At 42.2% G+C, this 13,950-nt stretch overlaps 2 protein-coding genes across 2 annotated transcripts in view; both read right to left on the bottom strand.

The window, feature by feature from the left end:
* Positions 1-13,950, bottom strand: part of LOC129333798 (protocadherin beta-16-like) — a 171,119-nt gene that overhangs the window by 119,651 nt on the left and 37,518 nt on the right. The gene's annotated exons all lie outside the window — the stretch shown is intronic.
* On the bottom strand, positions 2,758-5,199 carry LOC129333263 (protocadherin beta-16-like). Its single transcript, XM_054984792.1, has one exon. It carries the CDS (start codon positions 5,197-5,199, stop codon positions 2,758-2,760), a length of 2,442 nt encoding a protein of 813 aa, XP_054840767.1.

Consider the following 13,950-nt stretch of genomic DNA (forward strand, 5'->3'; position numbering starts at 1 on the left):
TTTCTGCCCCAAAATGTACACCTAATGTGGTCCTAAGACAAGAGGCAGGGATACCAAGAGTAGAATTGAATATCTGGACAGCTGCAATATGTTATTGGTTAAGAATCCACCTAAAGCCTACGGGACTGATCCCTTTATTCTTAACTTCCTCTCCATATCCTGATTGGTCTATTAGGATAATGGATAAATTGAGAACAATTGGGCTATCCCCAGAAAATCTTTTGCAAATGGGTCTAAGTAAAGCCAAATCTATGATTCAACAATGCTTGGTTGACATAGAGGCCCAAACAGATGGAGCACTCTTACCTAGTATGTACAGTAGTCTTAAATCATGGTCTGGATTTGCAGCAGCCCCATCTCTCTCTAACATTATGCACCAAAAGTACAGATTGGCCTTTTCTAGAGCACGTTTCGATGACTTCCCTTCTAATGAAATGCAGGGAAGGTTTCTTTGCAGGCCTGTCCATCAAAGATGTTGCATATGCCCAGAGAAGAAAGTTGAATCCATTGCTCATATTCTCTTACGTTGTAAGTTGTATTCCGAAGAGAGACAGTATATCCATTACTCTCCAAGTTTAAATCTTTGGATAATCATTTGAAATTTGATGATTCTGTGCTACTGAAATATTTGTTGGAAGATACTAAGAAGACTGTATCCTCGACAGTAGCAAAATATTGCTTTTTGGTCATAAACAAGCGAAAGTTTTTAACAAAAGGAGAGACTGAAGATAGTTTTATTTTTTAGGATTTATTATCTGCTGGGAATGATAACAGTTTTAACTAAATCCTTTCCCTCTTTCTTTTTATGTAGATAGGAACTGTGGTTTGTATATGTGATCTTTTTCTTGCCGGTCATTTGACTGTAATAAATCTGGAATCTGGAATCTGAATAGACTTGGAGAGGGTAAGAAACAGGGAAGTAACACAATGGCTTTGTATAGATAATAAGCTGTCTAATCCATATCAATAGATATTATGTGTTGAAGCCCAGGTGCAGAAGTGTCTAAGAATGGCAAGAATGTCCAGTTTCACCGAAGTGAAACTATAGTTCAAAGATGGGGTGTATTGGTTGGAGACCAACAGATAGTCATATGTATGAGAAACTCACAATCACTATATTTAATTAGACCTGGTTATGATAAAAAATAGCAAGAGGGAACTGACAGTTTTTATATATTTTAAGAAGACAACTTTATATGGTATTTGAAGTTATTAGACAGATCAAGAAAATCTTTTTTCCCTGGCCCCAACTTACAGCAAAATAAATGAAGAGGCGAACTGGCCAACTAAAGTTAGGGAATGTCCCGAATTGTAATATGTTTGCTCCAAAGGTGATTAAAATCAATATAGCCTGATGGGCACCAGTTAGGGTTGCCTGGTCCCCCTATCCGGCACTCACGTACCTCGGTCTGATCACGTGCACTCCCACGGCAGCACAATGACATCACTTCCATCCAGGAGGCCTTTCTCCCCCACCTTTCTCCCCCTGCTGGACAGCTCAGTGGTGACCGGGGGGTGGGCAGAGGGTGGGAGTGGGTGATCCCTCACTGGAGGACCTGGGATCCCTAGTGCCAGTACTGGCCATGCTTTTCACAATTATTGATCAGACAGCACAGATCCCCAATGACTAGATATTATCCTCCTAATATATAACAGAGGGGACAAACCTCTAATTATCATCCAATCAGCCTGCTCCCTGTAGTAAGTAAACTCTACGCCACATATTTGTGCTGGAAGTTTTGGACTGGCTAGACAGAGAGAATATTATAGCTGAAAAACAAGTGGGCTTCAGGCCCAGTCGCTCTATCTTAGACCAATGCCTGCTGCTTCTTCCCACTTGGTACTGAGACCTACCAGTGTGAGAATTCTGATCCACAATTGTAACCCACGGTCTGATAACCAGAACATTAAGCAGTAATCCATTGAATATTATTGCCTAGATTTATGCTAATCTGTCAATTCTACTGTAACTTTATACATGATTTCCTTTCACATTGAGACTAGACTACTGTAATCTACTCGACATAGGTCTCCCCTTAAAGTCAACTTGAAGATTCCAGCTGGTTTACTACGAGGAGCTAAGCAGAGCATGCACATTATACCCATTCTGCAGTGACTCCATTGGCCGCCCATCAGTTATTGGGCTCAATTCAAGGCTTTGATAACCACATACAAAGCCCTTCATGGCCTTGGCCCCTCATAAATCCACAACTGCTTATCTCCCTATGCTCCGTCATGGCAGCGTCACTCATCTGGACAGGGCCTTCTGCAGATACCACCCTGCAGTTCGGCAAAATCAACAGATGCCCTCACCTGTGCTTTCTCTGTGGTGACCCCATCTTATGGAATGGCCTGCCTGAGGAAACTGAGAGCTCCCACTCTCTTGGCTTTCCACAAAGTATGCAAAACTGAATTATTCAAAAGGGCTTTTTTTTACACAGGTAATAGGACTGTGCCATAAGAAAAGGCTCTGAGAGGTTGGGTTGTGAAAAAGTTGTTCATCATATTGACTTCTACAGTGCAATCTGCCTTGCGTCTCCGTGAGAAAGGCAGACTATAAGTAAAATAAATAAATATGATATGATTTATTGTATCTAAAAAAGGACATACAAGAACAGACAGATTAGAAAGGAAATATATTTGGGTGCAAGAAAAAAGCATGTGCTTTTATTTCTAGTGAGTCAATGGACTTCAATCATCAAATAGACAACTACTCTAAGCAAATATTGACTCTGCAAGATTCATTCATTAATAATCTTATATTGAATTAATTATTCTCACCTGATTTGTGACATGACTTTCAATTTGATGATCAGGAACTCCTTGAGAAGCAGATGAAATTCTTGAATTCCCCTGATTTTGAGCAGGTTCCACAGAAAACACAGGAAAGAGAGGACGGAGAAACTTGAACTCGCTGCTCAGAGATCCACCTGCTAAGCACACCTCATAGTTGTAAGCCCGGGAAAGGGATCCAGCACCAGCATCTCCACCGTTCTCCTGGAAATTTGGTCCCACGGGGAAATTCAGGGCTGAGCTCTCCATGAACTTTCTCCTTTTGTGAATCTTGATGGCAATAAACACAATGATAGAAACCAGAAAAATGAATGAGATGGCAGCTAAGCATATGACCAGATACATAGTCAGGCTGCGGTCTTCCTCCTTGACCACTTCATCCTTCGGGATATCCACCATTTTCATGTAAGGGTCAGAAAAGCCATCCACTAGCAGAATGCTTAGTGTTGCAGAGGCGGACTGGAGAGGGTGCCCGTTGTCTCTCACTCCGATTATAAGTTTCTGTCTGAAGGTGTCTCGTTGGGTAATTAGTCTCATGGTTTTCACTTCTCCATTCTGGGCCCCCACACTGAACAGACCTGGTTCTGTGGCCTTCAGGAGCTCATAGGAAAGCCAAGAGTTCTGGCCAGAATCTCTGTCCACTGCCACCACCTTGGTGACCAGGTAGCCAGCCTCTGCCCCCCTGGGAACCAGGTCGTTGGATGGGGAAGTGCCGTTCTGAAGAGGGTACAGGATGAAGGGGGCATTATCATTTTCATCCACAATGACAACTCGGACCTTAACTTCGGAGCTCAGGGGAGGAGAACCTCTATCCACAGCCCTCACAGTCACCAGGAAATCTTTTATTTGCTCATAGTCCAGAGATCGGATGGCATACAGATTCCCAGTTTCAGAGTTGATGGAGATGTAAGTGGACACGGGTTGATCACTGACCTTCCCAGGCAGAAGTGAATACACCACTTTGGCATTCCGCTCTGTGTCCAGGTCATCAGCATGAACCACCCCTATAAGCAGACCTGGAATGTTATTTTCTCGTAATAGCATAACATACGGTGACTTTTCAAATACTGGAGCATTGTCATTGACATCCGATATCTGGACATTAATTGTTCTTGCTGAAGAGAGCCTGGGAGAGCCCTGGTCTGTGGCTCTGATGGTGATGTTGTACTCTGATGATCTTTCTCGGTCAAGGGGTTGTTGGGTCACCAGCTGGTAATAATTATTTCCAGATGATTTTAACACGAAAGGCAGGTTTGTCTCGGTGGTGCAAGCTGTTCTGCCATTATCTCCCGAGTCTCGATCTGTGACACGGAAAAGGGCCACCACCGTATCCGAGGGAGAATCTTCTGGCAGGGGGCTGGTGAGGGATGTGAGGGTCACCTCTGGGGCATTGTCGTTTCTGTCCTCAACCTCCACAATGACTTTGCAGTAAGCAGAGAGCCCCCCTCCATCCATGGCTTTGATGTTTATTGCATAATTATGTTCCTCTTCGTAATCAATTACTCCTGCAACAGAAATGTCCCCAGAATATTTGTTTACCTTGAATGCTCCGAGCACAGTGTCTGATACCTGGTTGAAAGAATAAGTGATTTCTGCATTTGGACCCAAATCCCTGTCAGTTGCTTCCACTTTTGTTACAAGTGTATTTGGCTGGCTGTTTTCCATTAGTTTCACTTTGTACAGAGATTGATGAAACTGAGGGGCATTGTCATTGTTGTCCAAGACATCAATGATAATGTTGGCTGTTCCAGTTCTCTTTGGAGTCCCTCCGTCGACAGCCGTCAGAATCAGGAAAAGTCGTGCATTCGCTTCACAATCCAGCTGTTTCTCCAGTATTAATTCTGCATATTTGCTCCCATCAGTGTGACTTTGAACATCCAGCCTGAAATGGTCATTTGGACTAAGTGTATAGTTCCGAACAGCATTTTCTCCTCTGTCTGCATCTTTAGCACTCTCCAATGGGAATCGAGTGTTCATGGAAGTCTGCTCAGGTATTTCAAAGAGGAATTCCTTTTCAGAGAACTGGGGGGGATTATCATTCACATCCTCTATTTCAACTTCCATTCTGTGCACTTGAACAGGGCTTTCCAGCACAAGCTCTGAGAGTAAGAAGCAAGGGTCCTTCTGACCACACAGAGCTTCTCTGTCTATTCTGTCCTGTAATATCACATTCCCAGAGTGAGGATCCAGCTGGAAATATGGCTTGGTGCCTTCAGAAACCAGCTGGGCCCTGCGAGCTGATAGCTCCTTCACATCCACTTTCAAATCCTTTAGCACATTTGCCACCAAAGACCCTGTTTTCTTTTCCTCAGGCACTGAATAGTGCAAAGACTCACACATCACAATACCAATGCAAAAATACAGAGAAAAACACAAGACTTGCCTGGTGTGGCAGCCGTTCTGCATTCTTGCAGCTTTCCCCAAATCAGCTTGTGAAACACAAGGTGGTTCTTTGTAAAGCAGCTTGTTCACTTTCATTAGTGATGCATTTCTTGAGGAAACCTTTCCCTTTGGTCCTGTGGTGGTTGGAGTTTGATTCAGCAGCCTTTTCCTCCTAGAATTTCTGACTATTCTCTTGCAGTTCAGAGCTGCTGCGTGTTTCTTTGATATTCCTTTGTCTAATGGCCACAGCTTTTGCATAGACGATTTACTCCTTGACAATTTTTCCTGTGTTGGCCAACAGCACCACCTTGTGCTTGAAGTACATACTGCAGCTGTACCTTTTAAAAAATTATTCTATCTTTATTCATCTTTTTTTTACTTTGTCCATTCAAATAGTTTGCTGTGCATTCATCTCATTCATATATGAGGCACAGATGTGCATTCATAAATCTACAAAAGGAAATTTGACTTGTATTTCTGTATTCCTTAATATATTTAATAGACTAGATCTGATCACTAAAACTTAACATCCTGCAGTAATTTCTGGCAGTTGTCAAAGGTGGTTGTCTACCTTTCACAGACACATAATGTAAGGGAAGAACAGACAGGAGGGGCAGAGGCTTACTGAGCAGAGAATGTAACCAACAGGGGCATTTTTCAACCTCAAGAGTTAATGGATACTTCCAAAGAAGAGCAGCATCTCAATAGCTATACACATTATTTCCACTTTACCCCAACCATTGCACTGTCTAAATGACTTCAAGACGATTTCATTTATGCTTTAGCAGCAGCAGCAACCTTTATTGGCATTACATCCATGTTAACAAAAACACTCGATGCAACCAGAACTCAGTCTACAAATACAGAACTCGCCTCATAGATGCAAGATACAAAAATGTAGCTACCGTTTCGATAACTTTTTGATTCTGAGTAGCCAATAGGAAGATAACCTTACATTTATCAGATTTTCCAATTTGCTCTCTCAACAACGGGTCAATGAGTGTGGGACGTATATCACAGTAATAACTACAATACAAAAAAACATGTTCCAGGGTTTCTGTGTACCGCTGAGCACAAGTACATAACCTGTTAGCATATGGCGTTTTATGGAATCTCCCATAAAGTATCGCGGAAGGTAGCACATTAAATCGAGCTAACAAATAAGCTCTGCGATAATGTGGGGCCACTAAACAAGTGAGATATTCTGCCCTATACCCCTGGGGTAAAAACCCCAAACCTCGGGGTGGACATCTGCCTGTTGCAAGACTCCTGAGATTCTGAATCTCGATGTCAAGGAGTCTTTGTCTGATCAGTGCATAAGTTGATTTTTCTGTGAGGGAAAACAAATCTTCAATATTAATCCCCATTGAGTTAAATTTTTTCCCTATGTTGTTAAGCCACATGGATGACTGAGGGCCAAGCTACACATGACGAATGACACTTGAATGGCAAGTGGATTGAGTGGAGGGCAAGTGAACAGGGAGAAATACACTTGCCGTTCAAGTGTCATTCGTCATGTGTAGCTTGGCCCTGAGACTCCATCAGCATGTAAAAGATGAGGCTATCCTCATTATTCTTAAAATGTAGATGTAACCAAAATTTGATAGTATTAATCAGGGCTTTTTTTCTGGGGAAAGAGGTGGTGGAACTCAGTGGGTTGCCCTTGGAGAAAATTGTCACATGGCTGGTGGCCCCACCCCCTGATCTCCAGACAGAGGGGAGTTGAGATTGCCCTCCGCGCCGCCAAGCGGCGCGGAGGGCAGTCTCAACTCACCTCTGTCTGGAGATCAGGGGGCGGGGCCACCAGCCATGTGACCATTTTCAAGAGGTTCCGGAACTCTATTCCCCCACGTTCCAGCTGAAAAAAAGCCCTGGTATTAATCCATGCTTTAGTCTCAAGGAGTCTTTGATTGGTTTCAAGGCAGATGGCCGCATAAGACACACACATGGGAAGGCCCAATATTTTCCGTAGGAAGGTGGATTGTACTCTTAATACTTCCTTGTTGAAAGACACATTTATGCTTTATAAGTAGAATCAGTTCCTCTTGCTTTGCTCTCCGCTCCAATGCAGGAGCTGCCTGCTGGGACCAAATGCGTTGCTTTTATCCGCTAGAATTCATATGCTGGAGAATGAGGAGCAGAGGGCAGAAGATGAGCCACATAACTTCCCTTCCCCACAGCGGTAGGCATCAGGACTGGAGGGGAAGGAAGCAAATATTTTGTTGTGCTTATACTCTTTGGAAGGCAGACTGGGGTACGCATTGGGAAGGGACGGTTAGGAGCAAATCACACAAACTCCTCCAAGGATCAAACCAGATGATTCATGATACATCCGAGATGAGGAAGTATCTCAGATTCTTCTATGAGAGGCAGAAGCAAGGATCAGATTACAGAGATCTAATTTCATGTAAAATGAGTACCCAGTTTCCTGGTGGTAAACTGCAGATGACTGGGGAAGGCAATGGCAAAGCACCCCGTAACAAAAGTCTGCCAGGACGTCCCTCCATGGGTCAGTAATGACTCAGTGCTTGCACCTTTACCTAATTTCATGTAAAAAAACAAATGTGCTAAAACAAATCCTGCTCCATCTGTTATTTGCCCGGGGAAGGAAGGATGCATGCAACCTGCAAAGAGTTTCAAATGGGTAGCCAAGCGAGTCTTCTGTAGAAGAGCAAGATTTGAGTCCAGTAACCTTTAAAGACTCATCTTGTTTAAGGTGCTGCTAGACTCAAATCTTGCTCTTCAACCTGGAAAGAGGTTCTTTGTAAAGAAAAAGGGTGTAGATGGCTCTATTTTTAAACAGAAATTGAAATCTGGTTGAGAGGAAGTAAGCACGGCTTCCTCTGTGCTTTACTCCAATTCTTGCAGCATTTTTCTCCCATCCTGGTATTAGAGCCTGGCAGGGGGAGGGGGGCAGTGAAGCACACAGATACAAGAGGAGACAGAGTTTAGATTCACTTTAGTGTGACCTTCAGTTTTTAAAATAAGTAACTCCCCCACCTGCCCACACACAAACCATCGAGAATTCAGGGGGAAAGGCTCTTTTACCTGCTCTGCAAGAGAGAATTTGCCTAGAAAACAGAAATGCTTTACTCTCAGTGCCTGAAAGTTGGCATGAGGGATACTGTGGGAGAGAGAGAATCTCAGCCCTAGTGGGTAGATGATGGAGGCGGGGATCTTGAAGTTAAAGGTGTGTTTCACATTGATACTGATGGAAATGAAAACAAGGTATAATGAACCCAGATACAAAGACTGTTCTAAAGAACATTATTAAATATGAAAATAACCAAGTTGAAAGTATCCCCTATATGAATGCAAATGTGGATTTTGGTTTCTCGCCCATATCCAGTAGTGAGCCCAGATGGCTAGCAAGAAACATCACAGTTCCCTTCCCAATAATCTCAACCATTCCCTGGTTCTCAGTGTGCCCTGGGCATCTCTCCGTGTGGAAATTATGATGGCTGGGCTCTGCCTATTCAAGGTCGGGGGCTTTTACCTTTTCCACACGCTGCTTCATGGTGGGACTGTGCTGAAGTCACTGGAGTGCTCAGCCCATGAAGCTCATCACAGAGGACAGAAGCAGCAGGTTGGCATTAAGCTTCAAGGAGCTTGGGGTGAGTGTGGCTCTCCAATGGCTTAGATCTTTTTGCCAGAAAGGTTATCAGTGGCTGAAGTGTGAACAGCAGGGCTTTTTTTCAGCTGGAACGTGGTGGAACGGAGTTCCGGAACCTCTTGAAAATGGTCACATGGCTGGTGGCCCCGCCCCCTGATCTCCAGACAGATCTCTGTCTGGAGATCAGGGGGCGGGGCCACCAGCCATGTGACCATTTTCTTCGAGGGCAACCCACTGAGTTCCACCACCTCTTTTCCCAGAAAAAAAGCCCTGGTGAACAGCATCTGAGGAGAAAATAGATGGGGACAGAGCTTTGTATTCTCTCTGAGGGTGTCTCATATTGAACAGGGGGATAGAGGTAGGAATAATCTCTTTTAACCAGAGAATCCCTAAAATCCTTGTTTCTCGTCTGTTTCTGAGCCTGTGCTACTTCCCGGGAAGCTTCAGATGCTGGGAGCCCTTGGGCAAGATGCCGTCATTTGGCCCTTTTCTCATTAGCTTCCTTTCTGGTGGCCTTCCGCCTCTGCCGTCTGCATGCTCAGCCAGGAGGTGGCTCCTCCTCACCACACTTGCTGTTGCAGCCACCCACGTGCCTTCTCAGAGAGCCACCAGACAAGCAAATGGTGGAAAGCAGCGGCAGCAGAGGAATCCAGGGGGTGGTTGGCCCTTTTGGGATGCTGGAAGTTCAGCAGCCACCGGCCACTGATGCCTGCAGGGAGGAATGACAGTCTGCATCCCGGCAAGAAGGTGGCTTCGTAACTCGAACAGAGACTGTGTGGGAGGGGTACTGGTTTACAGAGCAATCCCAAGCAGAGTTACACTCTTCTATGGAACTCAGTGGGTTTTGAAAGTAGTAACTCTGAGAATGTATTGTTAGGCAAAAACTGACACACAGCTATTCTTTTTTTACAAAGAAACCAAAGGTAGATATTGAGGGAGGCAGGATCGTTTGTGCATGATCTGACATACAGGGCCAACAGGAGATGTTGCTGTCTTCTAGAAGCCACCATCTCTACCACTGCCTGGAGGAAGTGGCAACAAGCTCTGGCGTGAAAGATTGTGTTGACACAATTGGATTGTCCCTTGAAGCTCATTGGTTCAACTTCCTTCCAATCCCCGTAATGCTCTGTTGTTCTACCTTAAACTGGAGACTTTTAAAAATTATTATTACACAGCCGCAAGAACGTTTCAGGTGGGTAGCCATACTGGTCTGTGATAGAACAGCAAAATTCAAGTCCAGTGGCATCTTAAAGACCAACAAGATTTTCAGTATATAAACCTGAGGAAAGCAGCTTTGACTCTCGAAAGCTTATACCCTGAAAATCTTGTTCGTCTTTAAGGTGCCGCTGGACTCGAATCTTACTTTTCAGCTGCAAGAATATCTCTGTAATTATCTTGTATTCTCTGTTAAAATTTTAAAATAAGTTCCTCATAGAATTGAGATGATTTGTCCTGCAACTGAAATTCACTATGAAAATTCCCATAGGTAAGGAGGGCAGGGATTTCAAATTTCAGAGAAATCATTTGAAAAATGAAAAATATGAAAAAAACACAAAATGTACTGCCATCCCTTGTCCCCAAACATTGCTTGTGATTATCACTCATCTCTTTCCACTTTCCATCTCTGTGTACATCTGCAGCAACTCAATATCCACTTCTCATAATACCAACCCCACTTAGCAACCCTGCACACTTCATAACAACCTTTTTCAGATATATACCTATTCTGCATCTTTCTTACCATTTCCAATACAAAATCTCTACCTTGCCCGCCTTCCCTGACCTGTTTCCCAGTGTCATTTATACCTATAATTCTAAACTTTCCCCCAAGAACAGTATCCAAGCCCCTGGGTATTCCATAAAAATGTGAACACTTGTCTCAATGCCTAGATGAGAGCTTGGCAAACATCAGGTGCAGGTCACCATGGCAGCTAGAAATTTCATTGTGCCACCTAGTATTTTCAGCAATGAATTTATTGTTTCATCTCTCAGTAATTCTCAATGGAAGTACAAAGGGTTGGATCCTGTAGGATTTCTGTAGGATGCTGTGGATTGTCTTGAATAAAATATATTAGGAATAAATGAAGAAATTACTGGTTGGTTTCTGTACTGGCTATAGTATCCTATCAAATAGTGCTTTTTAAAGCAATCATGAAATAATGAGAAGCTGGGGAGAGGTTAGGTTTAGGTTAAAGGTTAGATTTTCATTGCGGAGACAAGAGTTGAGTGTTACCTCTGTATTTAAGAACTACAACACTTTTGTCCTAGCTTTTAAAAAGATATGACAAACTATAAAGTGGCTAGAATTAGGTTTTGTGATAGTAATAATAAGGAGATACGGTCATTAAAATACAAAACCCTGAAGGCTGAAATATGAGATTAACTCCTAAATATTTGGGCTGGATCCTAGAGCCAAAGAAAATTTGTTAATGCATGGCTCAGATGTTTTCAGTCTTTTCACCCTCTCTGCATTGTATTTTAAAAAATTTAAAAAATAAATAATAAAGGCATAACAAGAATTTCTAAACAAGTCTCAACTTACGTGATTCTGAAATTTGGAACTGGGTTCAGAAAAAAATAAGTTCTTTTCTTCTTTGTTAAAAAGGTACCCTGGTCTGTTGAGCCAATTTTGTGTCCATCAGGGGAATTACTCCATCTGTACTGAGAAATTCTGTTTTGCAGATACTGAGAAGGCATTTGATAGGACCGAGTAGAATTTCCTCAGAGAGGTTTTAATCAAATTTGAATTTGATCAGTGATTTAGAAATTGGATACATTTCATTTATAGAGTGCCCACTGAAAGAATCCTATGAAATGGGTATGTGGTGGTGGAGAGTGCCATCAAGTCATAGCTGACTTACGGTGACCCCTGGTGGGGTTTTCATGGCAAGAAATGAAAAAGTGGTTTGTCACTGAGTGGGTATAGCTGCTCTAATATTGGGACACAACATGTTTAATATATGCATAGAAGTTTTGACAATAGAGATCAGATCTAGAGCAAATATAGAAGATATTAGTATTAGCATTCAGGACAAGATGGCTCAGATTTTTTAAACAGTTGATATAGTTTTCATGATAAGAGACTCTTGGGATTAATTTGTTAAGTGCAGTTGAAGTAATAAAGGAATTTAGTTTGAAGGCTGAATAGCAATTTGGATAAACTGGAGCTCTTAAGAATTAATATACGAGCTGAATTGGAAAATAAAGTTGGAATATTTATGGGATCTAGATAAAAATCTAAGGCTATCAGATATTTAGGGGTATGGATCTCAGCATCAATATAGTCTCTAAAGGAAGATAATCTAATCCTTTTTTAAAATAATGGATATAGGATTTCTAATACAGAGAAATTTCAATAATTCATTGGAGATTGGATCTAGGATTGTCCTTTTATTCTCTGGCTTTTATTTCCAGAGATCACAATAGCTGGAGGGCTGTTTTGCTTTAACTGCCCCTTTATTCAGATTGTGCAAACTAAAAGAATTTAGCATTAAGCAAAAATTATTGGCCTATTTTCTCATTTCCAAAAGCATTTCTGGAGCAGGTATGAAGCTGGAAACATTCTCTAAAGCCAGTTAAAGTAAAGCTGGGCTCCGCAAGCAGAAAGTTCCTATGACCCCAGTTTTAATATTTAGCACATTCACCAGCAACGAACTTTTCTTCTGTTCAGGCACCAAACAGAAAATTGACATGCACATTGTGCCAGACAGTGAAAAACAAAATACGACGTTTATCTTTCCTGACGATATCATTAATGGTGCCCAAAACTTTTACAGGTCATTAATCTCTATTCAAAATGCAAAGTATCAGGCTTGGTGGAGTGCTGAATGGGAATGAATTGTATTCTCTAGGAAATCCCTCTCTTCAACTAACCCTCCATTTAATTCTGTCTACTTACAGATTCTCAAAGCAAATCTCTGTTTTCTCACAAATATGTCCCCTAATTCCACCACTTTTTTGTTTGATTAGAAAATAAAAATGAAACATTCAACACAAGTAGCTCAGGACCAGATACAATTGGGAGGAAAAGCTTAAGCTTATGCTCAATTACCTATCAATTTGTAAAATTATGCTAGGTGAACGTACATCAACAATACAGTTATTGTTCTCTCTTATATAAAAAAGAGGGGGGGATTTTTTATTCTCTCGCTGAGAATGATTTCAATACAGAACAAATCTGCTTAATTCCCCATGAAAAACCACATTACATTGTGGCCAATAGATTTTTTTGTTACAAATCTAAATATTAGGAATTTCCATATGAAAATATTTAACTATTAAATGGTGTTAGAAGAGGAAGACTAACACTATCCCTTTCTCAGGTTCCAGAGGGGGACAAACCAGAAAGTTAGAATTACATAGAGGATCTTTGTTCTTTACTGCCTTGGCACTATCCATTAATGTGTAGAATGCTACTCTCAGGACATCCTCCTCGTGACACTTCATCGTCCTCTCTTTGTCACAATTTCAGTCTAACATCTTGCACCACCAATACAGGACTTGTCCTGCCATCCACTAACGTCCGTAGACTAGACAGACAGACAGACAGACATCACTCCTCTTTCCTATCAAGTATGGAGTTCCTACAATAAAGAACTCTTGTTTCTTTTCTAAACATTAATTAAGGCTCTGAGTGTAACTTTGTTTTCTCTCTCCCATACCCACTCAGCCTCACAAACTCCTATACCCCACATTTCACTATAAACTATGCATACTCTTACCAGACACCTGAGCTGATTTTCTGCTTCATGACTGGGAAGATCTTGGGAAGCAGATGAAATCCTTTGAACCCCCTGGGACTGAGCATGCTCCACAGAAAACACAGGAAAGAGGGGCCTCAGAAACTTGAAGTAGCTGCTTAGAGACCCACCAGCTAAGCGCACCTCATAACTGTAAGCCCGGGAAAGGGATCCAGCACCAGCATCGCCACAGTTCTCCTGGAAATTTGGTCCCCCAGGGAAATTCAGAGCTGAGCTCTCCATGAACTTTCTCCTTTTCTGAATCGTAATGACAATAAACAACACCACAGAAAGCAGAAAAATGATTGAAATGGCAGCGAGGCATATGACCAGATACATAGTCAGGATGCGGACTTCCTCTACCACCAAATTCATCCTTTGGGATATCCACCATTATGTTTAGCTACTCCCATAGTATTAAAG

This window comes from Eublepharis macularius, chromosome 7, assembly GCF_028583425.1.
Source record: "Eublepharis macularius isolate TG4126 chromosome 7, MPM_Emac_v1.0, whole genome shotgun sequence".
Lineage (NCBI taxonomy): Eukaryota > Metazoa > Chordata > Lepidosauria > Squamata > Eublepharidae > Eublepharis > Eublepharis macularius.